General features: G+C 45.9%; 1 protein-coding gene across 4 annotated transcripts in view; it reads right to left on the reverse strand.

Moving 5' to 3' along the window:
• The window catches only part of LOC132153232 (E3 ubiquitin-protein ligase TRIM39-like), a 70874-nt gene that overhangs the window by 41448 nt on the left and 7043 nt on the right, over positions 1 to 22383 (reverse strand). For 3 of the 4 annotated variants that reach the window (XM_059562593.1, XM_059562597.1, XM_059562596.1), the window contains 4 exons: positions 12340 to 12570; positions 12236 to 12258; positions 12034 to 12155; positions 3925 to 4441 (listed from right to left, as the gene is read on the reverse strand). In XM_059562593.1, the coding sequence (XP_059418576.1) occupies positions 3954 to 4441; positions 12034 to 12155; positions 12236 to 12258; positions 12340 to 12570 (864 nt within the window). In that variant the 3' untranslated portion in view covers positions 3925 to 3953. Of the gene's footprint in view, positions 1 to 3924; positions 4442 to 12033; positions 12156 to 12235; positions 12259 to 12339; positions 12571 to 22383 lie in introns of those variants that run through there. The other variant, XM_059562594.1, reaches the window with a different exon arrangement.

A 22383-nucleotide genomic window follows, 5' to 3' on the forward strand; every position in this document is an offset into this window, starting at 1 on the left:
TGGAGGAAGAGCAAGGTGACACATGTGGAGATCCAGTACAGCCTGTGGACACCCTTAACCCCACGGGCGATTCAGCCATTGCGGCCCTGGCAGGAATGCTTCATTCAGTCCTGCAATATCAGAAGGACAGGGATGAGAGGCAAGAGAGAGAGTCGGCTAGACGGGAACAGCAGTATAAGGTCCTCACTCATCAAGTCACTCAGATGCAGATGGATCTGGAGCATGCCCGACAAGGAGCTCTCTCTTCTGAACGGTCAGTGGCTCGAGTTTTTGATCACATGCCTCAATTTCCTAAGTTGCAAAACACTGATGATATTGAACATTTTCTTACTACTATTATTCACTACAGAAGTGTACAAGTGTCCAAAGGAAGACTGGGCTATTCATCTGGTTCCCCTGCTCACTGGCAAAGCAAGAAGTGCATTTGTTGCCATGTCACTTGCCTATACGTCTGACTATGAGAAAGTCAAAGAAGACATTCGCAAGAAATATGGAATCCACGCAGAAACCTACAGACTGAGATTTCGAACACTGAACACACCTGCTTATGAGTCACCGATGGAGTTGTATGTCCGCCTGAAGGATCTGTTCTCTAAGTGGGTGAAGTTTAATGAAAGCAGCAAGAGGGACCTGATGGAGACCATGGTGTTGGAGCAGTATATGCACGTGCTGTATCCAGAGGTGAGAACTTGGCTGAAAGAGAGAGATCCTGTTACAGCAGAAGAGGCAGCTATACTGGTTGAAGCCTATGTTGCATCTCGTAAGGGATTCTTTTGAGACCTTCAGATATGCTGGCAGCCTTCAAGCAGCAAGAGGTTAAGTCTGAGGGGTCCGGGGGAGGTTCGTACTTTCATAGCCAAGCCCAGATTTTACATCCCACCCACCCTAAGCCCACACCACCTAAAGCTAAAGCACCAATAGACACCCGTTCAACCCAGCCCAACACTGATGTTATCTGTTATAACTGTGGTAAAGCAGGTCACACTAGCCTACGCTGCACACTTAGAAAGCCCAAATCAGCAAGGTTGTGTTGTGCACCAAGACCCACCCTTACAACTGACGATTGTTCCACCAGAGAGCCCACCATTACAGTTTTATTAAATGGAAAACCACTAACAACCCTGGTAGGCACAGGTTGTACAAGGACCTTAGTACAGGCTCATTATATAGCCAAAGATTTGTGGTCTGAGGACAGTTTCAGTATGTTGTTACTATGGGGACAAGGCAGATTTACCCACTGCTGAAGCTTATATAGAGGTGAACAAGCAGCCATACTTGATGAACTAGGTATTGCAGCTAATTTGCCCTATTTTGCTAGGTACAGATATGCCAGTTCTAGCAGATTTGGTGCAGGAGACAGCGTGGTGTGGAGTAGTCACTAGAGCTCAGGCACAAAATGTAACCCAGTCATCCAAAGAGTCTTTACAGAGCACCCTTAAAGAAATGCCTTTTTCACTGAGGAAAGTGTAGGTGTAAGTGTAGAAATGCATTTTTCACTGAGGAAAGTGTAGGTGAGACCGGGGTCTCGAAGGAATACAGACTGCAGAAAAGAAGCAATTGGATTGCAGGACTGATCGACAGTTAGTATACAGAGTTAATAGTCTTTTCTGGCTAATGGGGTTCAGATCGATCGATTTAGCTGAACTAGCTTGCAAATGCTTTGTATATATTTTGTACAGTTTTACTACGTGTGTGCCAATAAAGCACCCTTCACCTGACTCCAAGCAGCTTCTGTGTCACTTTTGCCTCCTATCCCCCCGGTCAAATCCTAACAGAAATAAACAGATCTGTGTTTGTAATGCTGTGAACTGGAGCTTTATAACCGAGGATCTGAGTTGAAAGCAACTTTGTCTCACTTGCAGCTGCTTCTCAACACATCGGGCTTCAGCGACCCGAAATCTCGATTCGATAAAAATAAACAAAACAAGCAATAAAGCGAAACATGACGAGTTTCAAGGCTCTTCTGATGATCTTTGATGAAGCCGCTCTCCTGCAATCCTAATGGCTGATGAATGTCATGTGACCCCGCTGGCTGAACGTGTTACTACATAAACCGAAGAGTTTAGGTCCTTGAAGCTGATTCATATTCGTTCTGTTGAAGTTAAAGACACTTTGAGGTAAGATGAATCCCTGAGAATCGGGACAGAAAGCTGCTGTCATTATTTAAATTAATTATAATTCATTAAGTTATTAATTCTTTCAACAAATTAACAGCACATTTCAAACTTGTTAATTTTTACCTATATAACTTTTCTTTCTATTATTAAATCTCTTAATTTAAAAATAGAGGCCTGTATATAAATCATAGTGTAATTTAGATGTTATTTCCATAGAATATTTATTTTAGTATTTGACATTAATTAAACCTTTTTCAGATAAATAAAAAAATCCTCCACCCAAGAAACATCTGAATAATGAGTAAATCCTTTTTAATCAGATTGTTTCTTATTTTTATGACTGTCGTGTTGTAATAAAATTTTCACTGCTGACAGAGACACAGCTGATTTAAACAAGCAAGTCAATTACATTCATTTATTGAGAAACATAAATAATCACTTCTCAGGGTTCCCACTCAATGCATTTCCATGATTAAACCCTACTTATCATTGTCACAGTCTTCAGCTGGTATGCCCGGGAGGACCACCAGATTACACTGTCTTTTTGTGGGTGTTGTGTTTTATTTGGTGCCATGTGCTCTATCCTGTCTGTTTTCTGTCCCCACCCATCTAGTTACATCATTATTGTTTTAGTTGCCACACCTGTGTCTCCCTCGTTAGGTTCCCTATTTATTCTCCTGGTGTCTGTAATCCTGTGCTGATCTGTTGTTTTCCATCATGGTGTTATGTCTGTTTGTGGTACAGTTTCTAGCCTGCCTGTTTGTCCCCCCCTGGGGTGGTTTTTGTTAGATTTGTTTCATTTTTGTATTAAAAGGACCATTGTGCCTGCATTTGAGTCTTCGCCTCTTTTGCACCGTGACAGAACAGATCAGCCAACTTGAAGACTCAGCGGCAATGGGAATTTTTTTTATAACTGGCTGCCAGACAACAGAGGATTCAGACCCTGGCCAATGGGCCACATTCCTGCCCACAAGACAATCGCCCCTTTGAGCTGTATACGGAAGATCTCTTTTATACAGGCCAGGGGCTAGGGCTTGAGGAAAGCACCCTCATCCACCTGTTTATGGCAGGCCTGGATGAGCCTGTCAACAGGGAGGAGCTGGATATGTGGTCCTACTGGGAGATGGTCGACCCTATCATCTATTTGAAGGAGGTGGAACTGCTGGATGGTGCCCCCCTCCCAGTCTGGGCTGCAGGTCCAGAACCTCCTCCGGACGTGCTGGCTAGTTCCAGGTTCTTGGGGTCATTCTCTGGGCACCTCAGGCTTAGAAGCAGTGTGAAGGATCCTCCGCTGATGTCTGTGGATCATTCCATTCGGCGGGTTCCGCTCTCAGTTCCCCCGAGGCGTCGGCAGGATCTGCTCTCAGTTCCCCCGAGGTGGAGGCAGGTTCCGCTCTCAGTTCCCCTGAGGCGGCGGTGGCATCTGCTCACAGTTCTTCCGAGTCAGCGCCATCCGCTCTCGGTTCCTCTGGGGCGATCCTTTCTACCTCTTTCTCCAGGCCCTCTACCACTACACGGGCCTGGCCCTCCATCCCTCCCCCTGATCCACCTCCGTTCCGCCTCCCTCCGTGATCTATTATTTTGGAGTGTCTGGAATCCACTCCTTAAGGTAGGGGTTCTGTCACAGTCTTAAGCTGGTGTGCCCGGGAGGGCCATGGATGGTGCCCAGAGTCAGATTTTTATAAACCGTTTTAATAAAGTATTCTATAGTAAGTATTTATATTACATGAATGAACAAATGATCATTTAACTGAAATAAACAATTATTCTTTGAGTCTCATACTGAACAAATATTGAAATTGTGATATTGATTAAATATTACTACAGGAGTAACATTTATTGACCATTGAATGATAAGATCCTCAGAGAGAAACCACACCAGAAGAAAGGAAAGAGTGTGTGAGTGAAGGTGGTTGTGAATGTGTGTAGATGTGTGTTAGTTACAAGATCAGAGAATGACACTGTTCCTCTCTCATAGTCCAGATCAACTCTCACACGCTCAAGATCCTGTTTAACACGAAAACCAAGCCTGTCAGAACATCTGTTCGTCACACTCCATACATCAGTGTTAAAGAAAACACCTCCCTTCCTCTGGTTTGATTCTGTAGTTACTCCAAGTATCCAGACTGGACTCTCTTTAACCTCCACATCCCAGCAGTGTGTTCCTGAGTTAAAACCCTCTGAACCCAGAACACAGGGATAATAGTTAAATCTCTCTGGATTATCAGGAAGAGGTTGATTGTTCATGCTGAGTCTCACACTGGTCAGATCATCAGACAGGATGAGACGTGGATGTGCAGTGTTTGGATCCAGAATCACAGGAGCTGATGAGACACAATCAACAGCTGCTTTTATTCTGATGTTCATATAATGATCAAGAGTGAATTACACACAGATTATTATGAATTATGACCAGTGTTCATTTTGATAGGCATTTCTGATTTAGTCACATTTTATTCATTTGAGTTTTTCATAATTTTAGTCGATGAAAAACTCATTGCATTTTTGTCAACTTTTAGTCATTACTTAAGTCAAACTGCAGTTACCAATATTTATTTTGGTAGCTATTTTATATGTCGTTTTCAAATAAAAAATAGTTATTAATTCTTCTCTGTTAAGACCAAATCAATTAAGCTAATGAGAAATTTGAATCAAGGATTGTATTTGAAAAAACTTAAATAAATGATGACAATTTTCATTTTTGTATGAACTATTCCTTTAACAGTAGTGAAAAAGGAGAAACTAATACAAATTATAGTTGTTCATATATAATCTAGATAAAAAAAATATATAATTTATACATTTTGAAAAAGAAGCTTAAATGGTTAGTTCACCCAATAATCAAAACTATGTAATTAATAACTCACCCTCATGTCGTTCCAAACCCATGAGACCTCCGTTTATCTTCGGAACACAGATATTTTAGATTTAGTCCGAGTGCTCTCAGTCCCTCCATTGAAACTGTTTGTACAGTCTACTGTCCATGTCCAGAAAGGTAAGAAAAACATCATCAAAGTAGTCCATGTGACATCAGAGGGTCAGTTAGAATTTTATGAAGCATCGAAAATACATTTTGGTCCAAAAATAGCAAAACCAATGACTTTATTCAGCATTTTCTTCTCTTCCGTGTCTGTTGTGAGAGACTTCAAAACACAGCAGTTTGTGATATCCGGTTTGCGAACGAATCATTCGATGTAACCGGATCTTTTTGAACCAGTTCACCAAATTGAACTGAATCATTTTAAACGGTTCGCATCTCCAATAAGCATTAATCCACAAATTACTTAAGATGTTAACTTTTTTAATGTGGCTGACACTCCCTCTGAGTTAAAAAAAACCAATATCCCAGAGATATTCATTTACTCAAACAGTACACTGACTGAACTGCTTTGAAGAGAGAACTGAAGATGAACACCGAGCCGAGCCAGATAATGACCAAAACATTGACTCGTTCATGAGTCAAGAACCAATTGCATCGGTTTTCGGATCACCAGTAGTTCTTTCGGACAGTTTGATTCAACAAACCGGTTGAAGAAAAAGGTTCACTGGTTCTTTTGCGCTCGACGTAATGGCGTCATTGGCGATGATTGCCCTTGATTCAAGCCTTCGGTTTACCTGCGCTCATAAGATTAGCACAGAATCAGTTCAGAATCAATCACCAAAAGAATCAGTTCGGTTCAGACACTCTGTGTGTCAGTCTGCTTCACGTTGAATCACACATGCGCAGTATCATCAGCTCCTCGGTTCTCGAATCGAACGAGTCTGACAGAAACAGATCTTGACTCGAGAACGAGTCAGTCTGTTGTTCATTATCTGGCTCGGCTCGGTGTTCATCTTCAGTTCTCTCTTCACAGCAGTTCAGTAAGTGTACTGTTTGAGTAAATGAATTACTCTGGGATATTGGTTTGTTTTAACTCAGAGGGAGTGTCAGCCACTTTAAAAAAGTAAGTCAATTGTGGAATAATGTGTATTGGAGACGCAAACTGTTTAAAACGATTCAGTTCGATTTGGTGAACTGGTTCAAGAAGATCCGGTTACATTGAATGATTCGTTCGCGAACTGGATATCACAAACTACTTTGTTTTGAACTCTCTCACAACAGACACGGAAGAGAAGACAATGCTGAATAAAGTCCTAGTTTTTGCTATTTTTGGACCAAAATGTATTTTCGATGCTTAAAAAAATTCTATCTGACCCTCTGATGTAACATGGAATACTTTGATGATGTTTTTCTTACCTTTTTGGACATGGACAGTATACCATTCACACAGCTTCAATGGAGGGACTGAGAGCTCTTGGACTAAATCTAAAATATCTTAAACTGTGTTCCGAAGATGAACGGAGGTCTCATTGGTTTGGAACGACATGAGGGTGAGTTATTAATTACATAATTTTGATTAGTGGGTGAACTAACCCTTTAATAGGGTAATAAGACAAATATGAAAGAGATACAAATTAAACAAATTTTTCAGATACAGTAGCTTTACTTTTGTACATTTATACATTTATTTAACATCTTTTGTTGGTTAACATCAATGACACGGATAGGTACTTCATTAGGAATACTGTCACTTTAACCACTTCAGCTGTTATTGTGATTTTTTTGAGAATTAGGAATATGCAATATTGGACCCACCGGTGGGTCCCCAGAGTTAGATTTATACTTCTGCATGGAACCTATGCCAGAGCCTGACGTGCACTTTTCCAAAAGTCTAACAGCGCGTCAATTCAAAGCGGACCACAAGCGCTGTGATTGGTCTGCTAGAACCTCTCCTTTCATATGTACTTGAGTTTCTTCTTATATAAAATAAAACAAAGCAAATAATAAGTGTATTTATTACACTACATAGCATTATACATCACTAGCTGTCCTCGACAAACATTGTTGATCTGCCGTTGTACAAGTCCTTGTGGAGATGGAAAGGATGCCATCTTCTCCTGTTCCTGTTACAGACACGCCAGGTTCCACCTCCATTCAATCACAGCGCACGCCCTCACCTGAGTACTGAGCACTTCCACCTGATCCTCATCGACATCCAATCACCTCTGCACTGCAAATACCACACACACACGCACTCAGTCAGCGTCTCGGTCTCGTTCGCAACAAAACTGTCTTTCTGTTATCCTCAGCCTCCTGTGGTATTCCGTAACAGAAGACCGGACCAACACCGATCGGCACAAGCATGAGCCTCACGGACCCCTTCCAAGACCTGGTCGACGCATTACGTCAGACACTCACCACTCTACCCGCATCCCCGACACAAGCGAGCACTTCCTCCAACAACGCCAGCACTTCCTCATCTGCCGTGCACGCCAGTCCCATGGTGCCCTACACTAGTTCGGCGGAGGATTGCAGAGGTTTTCTACTTCAATGCTCGCTGGTCCTGGAGATGCAACCACACTTATACCCAACCGAGAGATCCAAGGTAGCATTCGTAATATCCCAACTGCAAGGTAAAGCACTTCATTGGGCCGATTCAATTTGGACTCAGAATAACCCAGTTATCCAGTCTTATTCCAGCTTCATCGACCATTTCCGAGAAGTTTTTGGCAGACCAGTGGCTCTAACGGCCACCAGTGGATGGAACGAACAGGCCTTGCTGACTACCTACCATCAGGGATTGGAACCTCGAGTGCGGTTGCATCTCACTGGATACGAGGATACCATTGGGCTTGAACTATTCATTCAACTCTCCATCCGCTTCACCACCCGTATGCAGTCGTGCCTAGAAGAGCTCCAGGGCCAGGCATATTCCAACTCACCACTCTGCCGACCAGAGGCCGTCAGCTCCCCAGAACCAGCCAACGAACCTATGCTAGTCGACTCCAATCGACTCACTGTGGCTGAAAGACAAAGACGGCTGGACCAGAATCTATGCCTCTACTGTGCATCCCCGGGGCATATCATCTCTGTATTCCCCGTCTGTCCTCCTCGTCCCATGGTGACTGCCATTCTCCCTTCGAAGTATCAAATGAAACCACTCACCAATATTGTGACACTTACTGCTGCTGACATCTCTCTTCCAGTCTCCGCCCTCCTCGATTCTGGGTCCGCCGGCAACTTCATCTCAGGCGCCCTCTGCCGTCAGCTCAAACTCTCTTGCAGTTTGTACTACCTCTATTGAGAGCCTGGTGGAAAACCAATCCATCTCCATCCCGACATGCTACGCCCCCTTCAGTGACGTATTCTGCCCCAAACGGGCTTCCAAGTTGCCTCCACACTGGCCGTGGGACGGTGCCATCGATCTGCTTCCGGGTGAACCAGTGCCTAAAGGAAGGATCTAGCCCCTTTCCCTTCTGGAGGAGAAGGCCATGGAGGAGTACATCAAGGAGGCGCAGGGTTACATTCATCTATCTACTTCCCCTGTTGCTTCGAGTTTCTTCTTCATAGAAAAGAAGGACGGAGGCTTACGACCGTGTATCGATTATCGAGCTCTTAATAACATAACTGTCAAGTTCCGCTATCCGCTTCCCCTCATCCCAGCTGCCCTGGAACATCTCCATGGTGCCACTTCTTCACCAAGTTGGACCTCCGCAGCGCCTACAACCTCATCCGGATACGTGAGGGGGACGAGTGGAAAACTGCCTTCATCACCCCTACTGGCCACTATGAGTACTGCGTGATGCCGTATGGACATGTTAATGGCCCCTCCATCTTCCAGGATTTCATCCATGAGGTGCTCCGGGAGTTCCTCCATAAGTTCGTCCTCGTCTACATTGATGATATCCTCATTTACTCCCGGAGCCTAGCGGAACATTATTGCCACATTGCGGGGGTCCTGCAACGCCTGAGGGCCTTTCAGCTCTACCTCAAGGCAGAGAAATGCTCCTTCCATCAGCCCTCAGTGCAGTTCCTTGGTTATAACATCAACAGCAGTGGCATCCGGATGGACGAGGGGAAGGTAAATGCTGTGAGGAATTGGCCCATTCCTACCACCATCAAAGAACTCCAACGATTCCTTGGCTTTGCCAATTTCTACAGACGTTTCATCCAAAATTACAGTGCCATCACCAACCCTCTGACTAGCCTCCTCCGAAATAAACCAAAATCACTCTCTTAGACTCCAGCCGCCACAGAGGCCTTCAACTCCCTCAAGAAGGCATTTACGACTGCTCCACTCCTGGTCCATCCTGACCCCAATCGACCCTTCGTCCTAGAAGTCGATGCTTTTAATACCAGAGTGGGAGCGGTCTTATCTCAGCAGCAGGGGAATCCCAGTCGCCTCCACCCATGCGCCTTTTTCTCCCAGAAGCTCAACCCGGCGGAAGTAAATTATGACATCGGCAACCGTGAGCTGTTGGCCATCAAGCTGGCCCTGGAAGAATGGAGGCATTGGCTGGAGGGAGCCAAACACCCCTTTCTGGTTCTCACTGACCACAAGAACCTTGAGTATCTCCGGGTCGCCAAGAGGTTAAATCCGAGACAGGCCCGCTGGGCGCTATTCTTCACCCACTTCCACTTTACCATCTCGTATCGCCCAGGGGCTAAGAACGTGAAGGCTGACGCCCTGTCCCGGTGTCAAGCCCCCGAAGAAAACCTAGAGGAACCAGAGACCATACTCCCAGAAAGAGTCATCATCAGCCCCATTACCTGGTCTGCTGAGACCCTTCCTCCATCCGATCCTGCTACCAACACCCCGCCGGGTTGCCCACCGAGACACCAGTACATGCCAAGGACACAGCGCACTCCACTTATTCACTCCGCTCACACCTCTCTTGGCACTGGTCACCCGGGGGTCAATGAAACCCTGTCATTGCTAAGGGAACACTTTTGGTGGCCCAACATGGCCTCTGATGTCAGAAGGTACGTGAACAGATGTACAGACTGTGCCATCTCTAAAAGCCCACACCATCTACCATCAGGCAAGCTCCATCCTCTGCCCGTCCCTAATCGCCCGTGGTCACACCTAGGGGTGGATTTTATTACTGATCTTCCTCCTTCTGATAATAATACCTGCATTCTTGTCATAGTGGACAGATTTTCTAAGTCATGTCGTCTTCTCCCCCTGAAATGGGCCGAGTTACTATTTAACCATGTCTTCAGGTACTTTGGCATCCCAGAAGACATTGTCTCAGACAGAGGTCCTCAGTTCATCTTCCGGGTATGGAAAGAATTCCATTCGCTCCTAGGTGTGGCCATCAGTCTGTCCTCCAGATACCATCCACAATCTAACGGGCAGACGGAGAGGAAGGTTCAGGAGATTGGACGCTTCCTCTGTACCTTCTGCCGTGGCCACCAGAACTCCTGGAACCAGTTCCTAGGGTGAGCCAAGTACGCACAGAACCCCCTTCGACAACCTACCACTGGACTCACTCCATTCCAGTGCGTGTTCGGCTACCAACCTCCACTCTTCCCCTGGTCAGGAGAACCCTGGTTTCCGGGAGAGAGAGAGGGTCTGGGACGCGGCCCACCATCAACTCCAGCGGGCCCTATGTAGGCGCAGGATGACAGCGACCTTCGCCGATCCGAGGCCCCGGCATGCCAACCCAGTCAGAAGGCCTGGCTATCCACCCGGGACATCCGCTTGCACCTGCCCTGCCGCAAGCTAAGTCCCAGATTCATTGGCCCATTCACCATCCCTGAGCAGATCAATCCGGTCATTTTCAAACTCCAATTACCTCCTTAGTACCGGATTCACCCAACTTTCCATGTGTCCCTCCTTAAACCTCACCATCCCTCTGTTTCTCCTTCCACAGAACCTGGCAAAGCCGACGCCCCCCCTCCACTCCTCCTTGAAGACGATGCTGCCTATGAAGTACGAGACATCCTGGACTCCCGGCGGCGTGGTGGACAACTTGAATACCTAGTGGACTGGGAAGGATATGGTCCAGAGGAACGTTCATGGGTCCCACGCAACGACATCCTGGATCTGAACTTACTAAACACCTTCCACTCCAGTCATCCTATCAGGCCAGCTCCCAGAGGTAGAGGACGTCCACCACGTCGTCGGGGTCCTCGGCCCTCAGGAGCAGGCCGTGGGGAGGGGGGTACTGTTACAGACACGCCAGGTTCCACCTCCATTCAATCACAGCGCACGCCCTCACCTGAGTACTGAGCACTCCCAACTGACCCTCATCGTCATCCAATGACCTCTGCACTACAAATACCACACACACGCACTCAGTCAGTGTCCGGTTTCTTTCCCAACAAGGTCTTACCTTTATGCTAACTCTAAGGACTAACTCTATCTCTACTTACCTCTCTCCAGCGATCTCAAGAAGTTCCCAGTCATCTCCGTGCGTGTGTGTGGTTAACCTCCCTCCTTTGACGTCTCTAACCCTCTACTACGGATCCATTCATCACAGCCTTCCTCCACATCACTTTACCCAGCACTACCCGCTCCTCTGTTTGTGCCTGAATAAAACTGTTTTTCTTTTATCCTCAGCCTCCTGTGGTATTCTGTAAAAGTTCAGTTGTTGTCTCCTTTTGTAAATAAAGTTTTAAATAATGATTTAATGATTTGATATTTATTTGCCGCCATCACGGCTATAATATTTCGCTGACGAGTCACTTCTTCTTCTGACTTATATCATGAATACATGTGCGGGATTTAAATATTTACTGCTTACGAGCCGTGCCTGATCACATATTAGTTTAAGCTTGTCAACATCTTGTCTTCGTTGAAGAAATTAACACTGATTATGACACTCGTTTTATTGATCAAACACATAAGACATTCTCCTCTGATCACTGTCATTGATACAGTAAATATTTTAGATTTGCCAATCGTGGAAAACTAAACTGAGATCTGTAAATCTCATGTGGACCAAAGTTGTTATTCTCTTGTTTTGGGCTCATTTTGGTGTAACAGCTCATTTGGTCATCTGCTCATCACATAATGCTGAAATCTGTAAATATTCCCTCATGCGTAATTTCCAGTGTGTGTGTAACAGCACAGATCTTCTCCAGACTCACTGTTTTGGACGATGTCCTGCATCTTCTTCCAGACTCTGAAGGGCAGGTTGCCTAAGTAACGCGGCACATGAATCAAAGCTCCAGAAGGCTTCTGTGGATCCGGCAGTGATGAGATCTGGACTCTGGAAGAACATTCAGGATCAGAACTGCAGTGGCTTTGGATCAGAAGCCGAGAGAGCAGAGAAATCAGCAGATCACTCACCTTTCCATCGTGACTGGAAACTCCTGCAGAACAAACACACCATTGATCATCAAGAACTCAATTAATCATCAATCAATCAATCAATGGATGATCTGAAATCAGACCTTCAGAAAGCAGACGTCACTGGCTTTCATTATCTCCTCTGTGTCTTTGATTGTGTGTAAAAGAGCTGAGATGTGTCTGTTCATCTCATTCAGCTTCCCCTTCATCATCTGCTTCTTCTGCTCCTCTTCCTCTCTCAGTGCAGTGATTGTAGCTTCTTCTTCATCTCTGAGAAACTGATGAAGCTTCTCAAACTGCTGTTTAATCTGACGCTCTGTGTCTTCAGCTTGAGACTAATATCAAATCACATTCTCTTCAACCAACTCGATCAACACACATCAACATATCACATCATTCAGATCCCAGAGAAACTCAGACACTGACATATAACAGTTTCAGAAGCAGATTGCTGCTCGTCATTTACATAAATAATCAACTGGAATCATTATATTAAATATAACTAGATTAAAAAGTTTGTCAAAACAAACTTTAAGTTGGCTTGAGAAAGCCTGACCAGAAAGTTTGAAAAGTTTAAGAAGTTTAAAAAAACCAAGTGATTAGCATATTACTAGCATTACAAACAAGTGATAAATATGTCAATAGTATGATAAGCAAGTTACTAGCATGTTGCTAGCATGTTTCTAGCATGATTAGCATGTTCCTAGCATGATTAACAAGTGACTAGCATGTCGCTAGCATGATTAACAAGTGACTAGCATGTTCCCAGCATGATTAGCAAGTGACTAGCATGTCACTAGCATTATTAGCTAGTGACTAGCATATTACTAGCATGATTGGCAAGCAACTAGCATGTAGCTAGCATGTTTCTAGCATGATTAGTATGTCACTGGCATGCTCCTAGCAAGATTAGCAAAGTGACTAGCATGTTGCTAGCATTATTAGCAAGTAACTAGCATGTTTCTAACATGATTAGCATGTCACTAACATGTTTCTAGCAATATTAGCATGTTGCTAGCATGTCGTTAACATGATTAGAAAGTTAGATGTTGCTAAGATGTTGCTATAATTTTTCTAGCACGATTGGCATGTTATTAGCACGATTAGCAAGTGACTAGCATGTGACTAGCATCACATCATTAGCATGTTGCTAGGATAGATTTGATTTGATGAGCTTTGATGGGCTCATCTGAACATTCCATGAATTAAAGTCTATGGGATTTTTATGATATTTAATATTTATTTTTCCAACAAATCCAATCAGTTAGAAAAGATATAGCAACTAACTTCAGATCAGTTTGAAGATCTGGGCTGAGTTTGGAGTCTATAGAGTTAAAGCTCTAAGAGGAGTTGTAGTTGATAATTTTAGTCTCAGAAGAAGAATTACTAGAAGCTAAAGTTTGAGGTTCGAAATTAGATGTTGGCTTGGCCTACACTAACAACACTAGTTCTGCAGGAGACTTTGATGGCTAAACACTCACAGTTGCTGTCTGATCTCAAGACTTCTGTCCGTCAGATCTTTGACCGGCTGCCCTCTACCTCAGTTACTGCTTCTACTGCTGCCTCTGTATCCCTTCCAGATTCTAAAGTGCTCTCTCTTCTAAGTGAACCTCGCCTACCTCCACCACAACATTTCTCAGGTGATCCCAGTGCATGTGATGGGTTCCTGACTCAATGCTCTCTCACGTTTGAACTATAACCATCATCCTTCCCCTCAGATTGGGCCAAGATCGCATATGTTATCACCCTCCTTTCTGACAAAGCTCTTTCTTGGGCAACCGCGGTCTGGAAAGCACAGGCCTCCTTCTGTACAAGTTATTCTGCATTCGAAAAGGAGCTCAATTGAGTCTTCGTTCACCCCTTCAGTGGCCGACAAGCCTCAAAGAGACTTCTCACCCTCCGTCAAGGTAATGGCAATGCAGCTGAATATGCCATTCAGTTTCGGACTGTTGCAGCAGGGAGTGGTTGGAACAATGAGGCCCTCATGGTGTGTTTCCTAAATGGTCTGTCAAAGGCAATCAAGGATGATCTGGCTACCAGAGAACCTGCTGTTGATCTGGAAACTCTTATGGATCAAGCAATCCGGCTGGATAATCGCCCGCCCATCTGTTTCCTCATTGTCTGCCAGTCCAGCTCTTGCTCAAAAAGCCACCAGTGCCCCAAGATTCTTCGGAACCCATGCAATTGGGTAGGGCTAGGCTTTCCCCCTCAGAACGAGACCGCTGTATGAGAGAGCACTGTTGTCTATATTGTGGATTGTATGGTCATTTTCGCTCCACCTGCCCCGAGCTTTCGGGAAACGCCCAGTCCCGTACAGGCAAGGAAGAACTGTGATGGGAGTTACACGCACCACTTCACCTTCCAACTCTGGGCTGTTCCTTCCTATCACACTCACTTGGAGAGAAAAAACTTGAGGCATTGATTGATTCTGGCTCTGCCGGGAATTTCATGGATGTTTCTCTTGCCAAGACTCTCCAGATGCCTACTTATTCTCTTCCTGCACCCCTAACTGTGACAGCCTTGGATGGAAGACCATTGACTCCCGGGAATGTAACCCACCTCACCTCTCTCCTTGGTATCACCACTTACCAGCACCAGGAGAGAATGTGCTTTCACCTTATACAGTCTCCAGAGTTTCCTGTTTTCCTGGGTCACCCATGGCTTCTCCAGCATAATCCACACTTTGATTCGTCCACTGGCACTGTTCTCAGTTGGGGTCCAACCTGTCAGACTAAATGCTTGGCACAGAACCCCCCTGATCCTGATCTCGAGTCCCAAGAAACCCAAGATTTTTCTCAAGTCCCTGCTCAGTACCACCACCTCAAAGCAGTGTTCAGTAAAAGGAAGGCCACCTTCTTACCACCTCATCGGCCTTATGACTGCGCCATTGAGTTACTCCCAGGTACCTGTCCCCCCAGAGGTCGTATATTATCTTTGTCTCCCCTTGAACGAACTGCTATGGACAAATACATTAATGAAGCTCTTGTGGCAGGCATCATCGAACCATCCACTTCCTCTGCTTCAGCTGGATTGTTTTTTGTTGGGAAGAAGGATGGTGGACTTCGACCATGTATTGATTACAGGGACCTTAATAAGATAACTATTTGAAACCGCTATCCCTTGCCACTAATGACAACTGCATTTGAAATTCTGCAAGAAGCCTCCATCTTCACTAAGCTTGACTTGCGCAATACCTACCATCTTGTGCGCATTAGGCAAGGAGATGAGTGGAAAACTGCCTTCAACACGCCCACTGGGCTCTATGAATATTTAGTTATGCCCTTTGGCCTCACTAATGCTCCTGCAGTATTTCAAGCTCTCATCAATGATGTTCTCAGAGACATGCTAAACCAATTTGTGTTTGTCTACTTAGACGATATCCTCATCTTCTCGAGTTCCCTCCAAGAGCATGTAAAACACGTCAGTAAGGTTCTGAGATGTCTTCTTGATAACCATCCTTATGTTAAACCTGAGAAATGTGAGTTTCATGTGACCAAGGTTCAGTTCCTGGGGTTCATCATCAAGCCTGGCCAAATACAAATGGATCCTCAAAAGGTTCCAGCTGTTGTGGAGTGGCCTTCCCCCTCATCGGTAAAAGAGGTACAGCATTCCTTGGCTTTGCCAATTTTTATCACAAATTCATCCGGAACTTCAGTACTGTGGCGGCTCCTTTATCTGCCCTCACCAAGGGGATCACAACCAGCTTTTATTGGGAACCTGAAGCAGAGTTGGCTTTCAACAAACTATAGAACTATTTCACCTCTGCACCTATTCTCATTCTCCCTAACCCAGATAGACCATTCATCGTGGAGGTCGATGCTTCAGATGTAGGGGTTGGAGCTGTGTTATCCCAGAGAGGAGAGGACAACAAGCTGCATCCATGTGCATTCCTTTCCCACCGCCTTACACCAACTGAGAGGAACTATCATGTAGGGGATCGAGAGTTACTGGCAGTCAAGTTAGCGCTTGAGTGGAGACATTGGCTTGAGGGGGCCAAACACCCATTCCAAGTACTCACAGATCACAAAAATTTGGAATATATTCAACAGGCAAAGCGACTCAACCCTCGCCAGGCACGTTCGTCCTTATTTTTCAATAGATTCCAGTTCATCTTATACTACCTCCCCGGCTCTAAGAACCTAAAGCCTGATGCCTTGTCCCGAGCATATGTTAAAACTCCACAGGAAGATTGTGTTGCATCAATTATCCCCAGTTCCAAGATATTAGCTCCTATCAGGTGGAATCTGGAAGATACAGTAAAACAAGCCCAAGCCAGAGAACCAGACCCATGAGGGGGGCCAACAAACTGTCTGTTTGTCCCAAAAGCTGTCCGCTCTCAGATCCTCCTGTGGGGACACTCCTCTCGTCTCACATGTCATCCTGCTACACACTCTTGAGTTCCTCCAAAGACGATTTTGGTGGCCTACTATTAAGGAGGATGTGACAAAAATTGTGAACGCATGTCCCACATGCAACCAAAGTAAAATCTCTCACCGCTCTCCTCAAGGGCTATTGCACCCTCTCTCCATACCTCATAGACCTTGGTCCCATCTTTCCATGGATTTTATCACTGGTCTTCCGCTATCACGAGGCAACACCACTATCATGGTCATAGTAGATAGATTTTCCAAGGCCGCCAGATTTATTCCTCTGCCCAAACTACCCACCGCTAAAGAAACTGCTGAATTGGTTATAAACCATGTGTTTAGAGTCTTTGGAATTCTACAAGACATCGTCTCTGATCAAGGACGACACGATGGCACCACAGGATAGCAAATACTTTAAGATCTGTTCAAAATGTTTAATTTATGTGCATAGATATAAAATGCATATGCATGCATTCTATTTTCATAAACTTTAATAAAGCCCAATATTGTCTGAACCGGGGATCAAACTTGGGTCTCTGATGCCAGAGTCTTAATATCTACCGCTGAGCCACAGAAGGCAGATGAACCCAATAGTCAGACGCCTTCTTAACTTAACTCAGAGGAGTTTGACAAAAACAACAAAAGGGAACCAAATGTCCTTTGCTGAGGAAGTTTAACCTGCCACAGGATCTGCTGAAACAGTTCTACTCCGCCATCATCGAATCCATCCTCTGCATTTCAGTAACTGTCTGGTTCAGCTCAGCTTCTAAATCTGACCTCAGAAGACTACAGAGGGTAGTCCGGACTGCTGAGCGCATCATCGGTTCAACTCTCCCATCTATTCAAGAACTGTACTTATCCAGAGTGAGCAAAAGGGCTGTTAAAATCACTCTGGACCCCTCACATCCAGCACACTCCCTCTTTGAACTGTTGCCATCTGGTCGACGCTACAGAGCACTGAGCACCAGAACGGGAACAGTTTCTTCCCTCAGGCAATCCATCTTATGAACAGCTGATACACACTGAACACACTGAACATACTACACTTTATATTTATATACACATACACTTAATTTATCTAACACACATATTTAGTATACACTTAAATTTTGCACATAATATACATGTACATACATAACTGCATTTTTGTAATATACCTGCCTACAATTGTCAATTTGTATATTGTCATTCCTTATCTACTTATTTGTATTTTTTTTTTTTATATATTCTTTTATTATGTGTTTTATGTTCTGTCGCTGTCATTCTGTTGTACTGCGGAGCTTCTGTCATGAAAACAAATTCCTCGTATGTGTAAACATACCTGGCAATAAAGCTCATTCTGATTTTTCCCTTTAAGTGTTCAGAAGTCTCGCGCTGTCAGAAAAACGCTTCCAACACGTGTGCGTGTCGCGTGAAAAATAGCTGTCGGTTCTATTTCTAGCATGCACACGTTTTCATGAGACACGCGTCTCACGCAGGCAGTCTGCAAGCTCTAACCTATTAACATGGGAGCCGAATTAAAAACTGACACGCCACGCAGCTGAGACGCTTACGCCACGCATCCAGTGTGTCGCCGGCCTCAGTTAAAATGAGTGAGGAATGTGGGGAGCGACAGAGCGCGTGTTCCAATGAACAACAACTCCCATGAGCCTACGCTCTTTCCCGACGTCATCAAAGTACGTCTCATGTTATTGTTTTGATTGAGTGACCCCTGGTGGCCAAAAATTCCATACTGCACGTTTAAATGTGATTAATGTGAATACAGTGAGAGCAATGCTGGATTTGACTGAGATGCTAATTTGATGTCACGCAACACTCACTGCCATATTGTTTATGACCGCAGATAATAAACTACATTGTGACAGCCAGTGCCCCTGTGTCTACTTGAGAACAACCCAGAACACAACGCAGACAGACAAGACGGGTTACATTGGTGCCGTGACCTTCTGGATTCTTCGAGTATCGACGCCACTTTGATCGCCGTGGGGACTGCATTGTTTCACCCAAGCGTTGCACAATGGACTCAGTAAATACACCAGTGGGTATGGGTGTTTCTGATTGGGATGTGTATGCTACTGTGGGGTTTGGGAGGGGGAAGTTATTCAAGGATGAGGTTCAGTCGCCTGATGTGGGAGGGTTGAGAACGCCCAGGGCGTGTTCCAGTCGTGTCCAGTTTTTCCCCCAGTCTTTCCCCAAGTGAGCAGCGTACTCCATCAGCCTCTAGTGATGATGTAAGAGCCCTTATTACAGAGTTAGCAAGCCAAATTGGCCAGTCTATTGCAGACCAGCAGCTACGTAATAGGGATGTAACAGCACACGACACCTCTGTAAAAAAGGGGGGTTCACAGCCTGAACAGCAACTGACGGAGTTTAATTTGTCCGGTGTTAGGCTAGTAATGCAATCTGATGCTAAGGAGCCTCCTATTTATAGGGGTGATAGCAGTGATAAGTGTTCTGTCCGGGAGTGGGTGGAAATGGTAGGGGCATATTTTCGTAAGAGTAATGTTCCAGTACAACAGCAGCTACAGGAGATACTAGCTAAGCTAAGGGGGAAGGCTAGAGATGTAGTACGGGTTACCCTACGACATAACTCCACTAATGCGACTCCCGACTTTGTCTTTGACATACTGAAACAACATTTTAGTGAGTTGACCTACTCATCCATACCAATGGCTGACTTTTACAACACCAGGCCACTGCGAGACGAAGGGGTGATGGACTACTGGATCAGGTTGAATAATACCATTGATATCGCTGACGAGTGCCTAAAGAGACAGAGACGAAGCGTTGAAGATCCGGGACGGGAGGTATGCATGATGTTCATCAAGTTTTGCCCAGACCCCATACTCTCTAACAGACTCAGCTTCAAGGCGGTCGAGGAATGGACCACGAGCGAGGTCCAGGAACGCATTGACGCCTACCAGAGGGAACTCAGGATGCGCACGCTGACCAGTTCTCAAACTCCACAGAGACACATAGTCACTCACACCCAGTCAGCCATGTCACGAGAGCCAGAGCTGTCTCAACCAGCACCAGCAGAGCCCCAGTTTCAGCTGCCTTTTTCCCAGGGGCTCGTTCCGCCTCAAGCCACTATGTTTGCTAACGCATCAGTTCAGAGTCCAGTTTCCAGTTCACAGTTCCTGTTCTGCTTGTGCCGGGCCAGCGTGATGAGCTCATCATCGGTTCGAATGTCCTCAAGCACCTCGCACGTACCATGAAGAGGGATGAAAACTACTGGAGACTCATATCAGCTGGAGGCAAGAAAGTACCGTCAGACTGTGACCAGTTCCTTGATATGCTGTCCTGCACCACAAGATGGAAGAGTGAGGATGTCCCAGAAAAGATCGGCCCTTTGAAGCTGCCTCATGCTGTCACATTGGAACCGCAGCACGAACACCTGGTGTGGGGTAGGCTGTCCAGCAAGGTGCCGATGTCTCCAGGCAGCACAGTCATTGTGGAGCCATGTGGTTCCAGGTCAAGTCCACGGGATGTCCTTGTGGGTCGTGTCATTACTGCGATGTGGGCTGACAGGTGGGTGCCCTTGAAGATGACGAACCTTTCGCCAAAGCCAATCACATTGAGACGTAATGCCATCATCGCTGATGTGTTCCCGTGTCTTGCTGTGGAGGACTTCAACGTTCAGCAAGGTCTGTGTGAGATGGAGGGCTTGGAGCCAGAGGGTGTTATAGTTTCAGCTGCTTGGGGCTGTGTTGTCACAATTGCCAGTAGGGGAGGACAAGGCTCGCCCCATTGCTTTTGCCAGTAAGACCCTCAGCAAGTCACAGCAAAGATATCCTGTTTATCGTCTTGAGTTTATGGCACTGAAATGGAGCGTCTCTGGGAAGTTCAGTCACTGGCTGAAGGGACATGACTTTACCGTGTGGACAGACAACAACCCGCTGACCCACATCATGACCAAGCCCAAGCTCGATGCATACAAACAGAGATGGGTAGCCAAACTGTCTTCATACAACTTTGACCTGAAATACATCCCAGGCCCAAAAAGTGTTGTAGCAGACGCACTCAGTCGAGATCCCTTTACCACTTCAGTTAAGAGGCGTCTGATCCAAGAGCCATATGGTAGCCTAGTGCAGGAGGCTGAAGGTGCGGAGGCTGAGGAGGTGCAACAGACATTCAGACTGGGCGTCCAACACCACCAAGCGGTTCAACAGCACGAGCCACCACATGACACTGCAGGCTCCTACAGTGCAGCTGAAGTCAAAGCTGCTCTAGCCTCTCACAGTTCCTGGAGGAGTGGTGTGGAGAACAGGGCTCTTTGTCTTGGCCAATATGTCCAACAGCTGCAACCTGCAGGCCAGTGTACCCTGCCCTCACTCACTCTGCGCGAATTGGAAGATAAGCAGCTTCAGGATCCCACTATATCTTCGGTTCTCCCGTTTGTTGTCCGCAGACGTCGGCCATCCAGACGAGAAAGGCACAGTATGGGCCCCAGTTCGTTGGCATTACTGAAACACTGGGGGAGGCTAGTCATTCGGAATGGTGTCTTGTAGTATAAAAAAAGTAAAAAAAAAAAAAGTATTAAAACTTCCGCTGCCATGGAACTGATCTGCATTGATTTTTGGTCAGCAGAGGATAAGAACAAGAACTCTGTTGATGTGCTGGTGGCAACTGACCACTTTACGAAAATGGCTTTTGCCTTTCCTTGCAGGAACCAGACTGCCAAGCAAGTTGCCAGAAAGTTATGGGATTGTGTCTTTTGTGTCTACGGGTTCCCTGAGCGCATCCACTCTGATCAGGGCCCTAGTTTTGAGAGTGAGCTGGTGTCTGAGTTGCTGCAGCTGTCGGGGGTGGCAAAGTCTCATACAACGGCATATCACCCAATGGGCAACGGGGGCACAGAGCGCTTTAACCACACACTGGGCAACATGATACGGAGTCGTCCTCTGAGAGCCAAGCAAGAATGGCCACAGCAGATCCAGACGCTGACATTTGCATACAATGTGACTGCTCACGAAACAACCGGCTATGCACCCTTCCACTTAATGTTTGGCTGCGTTCCGAGGCTCCCAGTTGATGTTGTCTTTCAGTCTGTTCTGCATGACCTCACTGTGACAGACTTTAGCAGCTACTCGAGGACCCTGCTATCTTACCTGTCTGAGGCAGCCAACATCGCCCAGCAGCATGCCACTAAAGAGCAGGCACAGCAGGCTCGTCAGTACAATAAAAAGGTCAGAGGGGTTTCCTTACATGTTGGAGCCCGAGTGCTACTCGCAAACAAGGGAGAGAAAGGAAAAAAGAAGTTGGCCGATAAGTGGGAACCTGCAGTGTATACGGTAGTGGAGCGGAACCCCAAGACTCACATCTACAAGATCAGTGATGCCTCTGGCCAGAGCAAGGTTGTGCACAGGAACCTTTTGCTTGACGTGAGCTTCCTTCCTATCCAAGACACCCTGGAGAATCAGTCTTTTGTCAGCTCATCAGAAGTTGAAATGTCTGCGGAGATGTGGATAGCCTGAGCAATCTGGAGAGAAAGTCATCCTTGGCACGGACGTCCTCATGGGTTCTGTCAGACCCAGATCGAGCTGCTGAGGCTTCAGCAGACGAAGAAGTTTCTATTTCTGAACTTGAGGATGAGTCTCACACTCATGAAGACATGGCCAGTTCACCTAAAGCGACTCTGTCTGACCCAGACCTTGTTCAGTCAAATGCACCTACTGACGTTGATACGACTCCGACTGACTCAACCCCCACTCAAGCCTGCTCACCTGCTGACTCTACTGTGACTCAGACTGCTGTAGTTGATAACAGAATTCAAGGCAG

This window comes from Carassius carassius, chromosome 11 (assembly GCF_963082965.1).
Source record: "Carassius carassius chromosome 11, fCarCar2.1, whole genome shotgun sequence".
NCBI classification, from domain to species: Eukaryota; Metazoa; Chordata; class Actinopteri; order Cypriniformes; family Cyprinidae; genus Carassius; species Carassius carassius.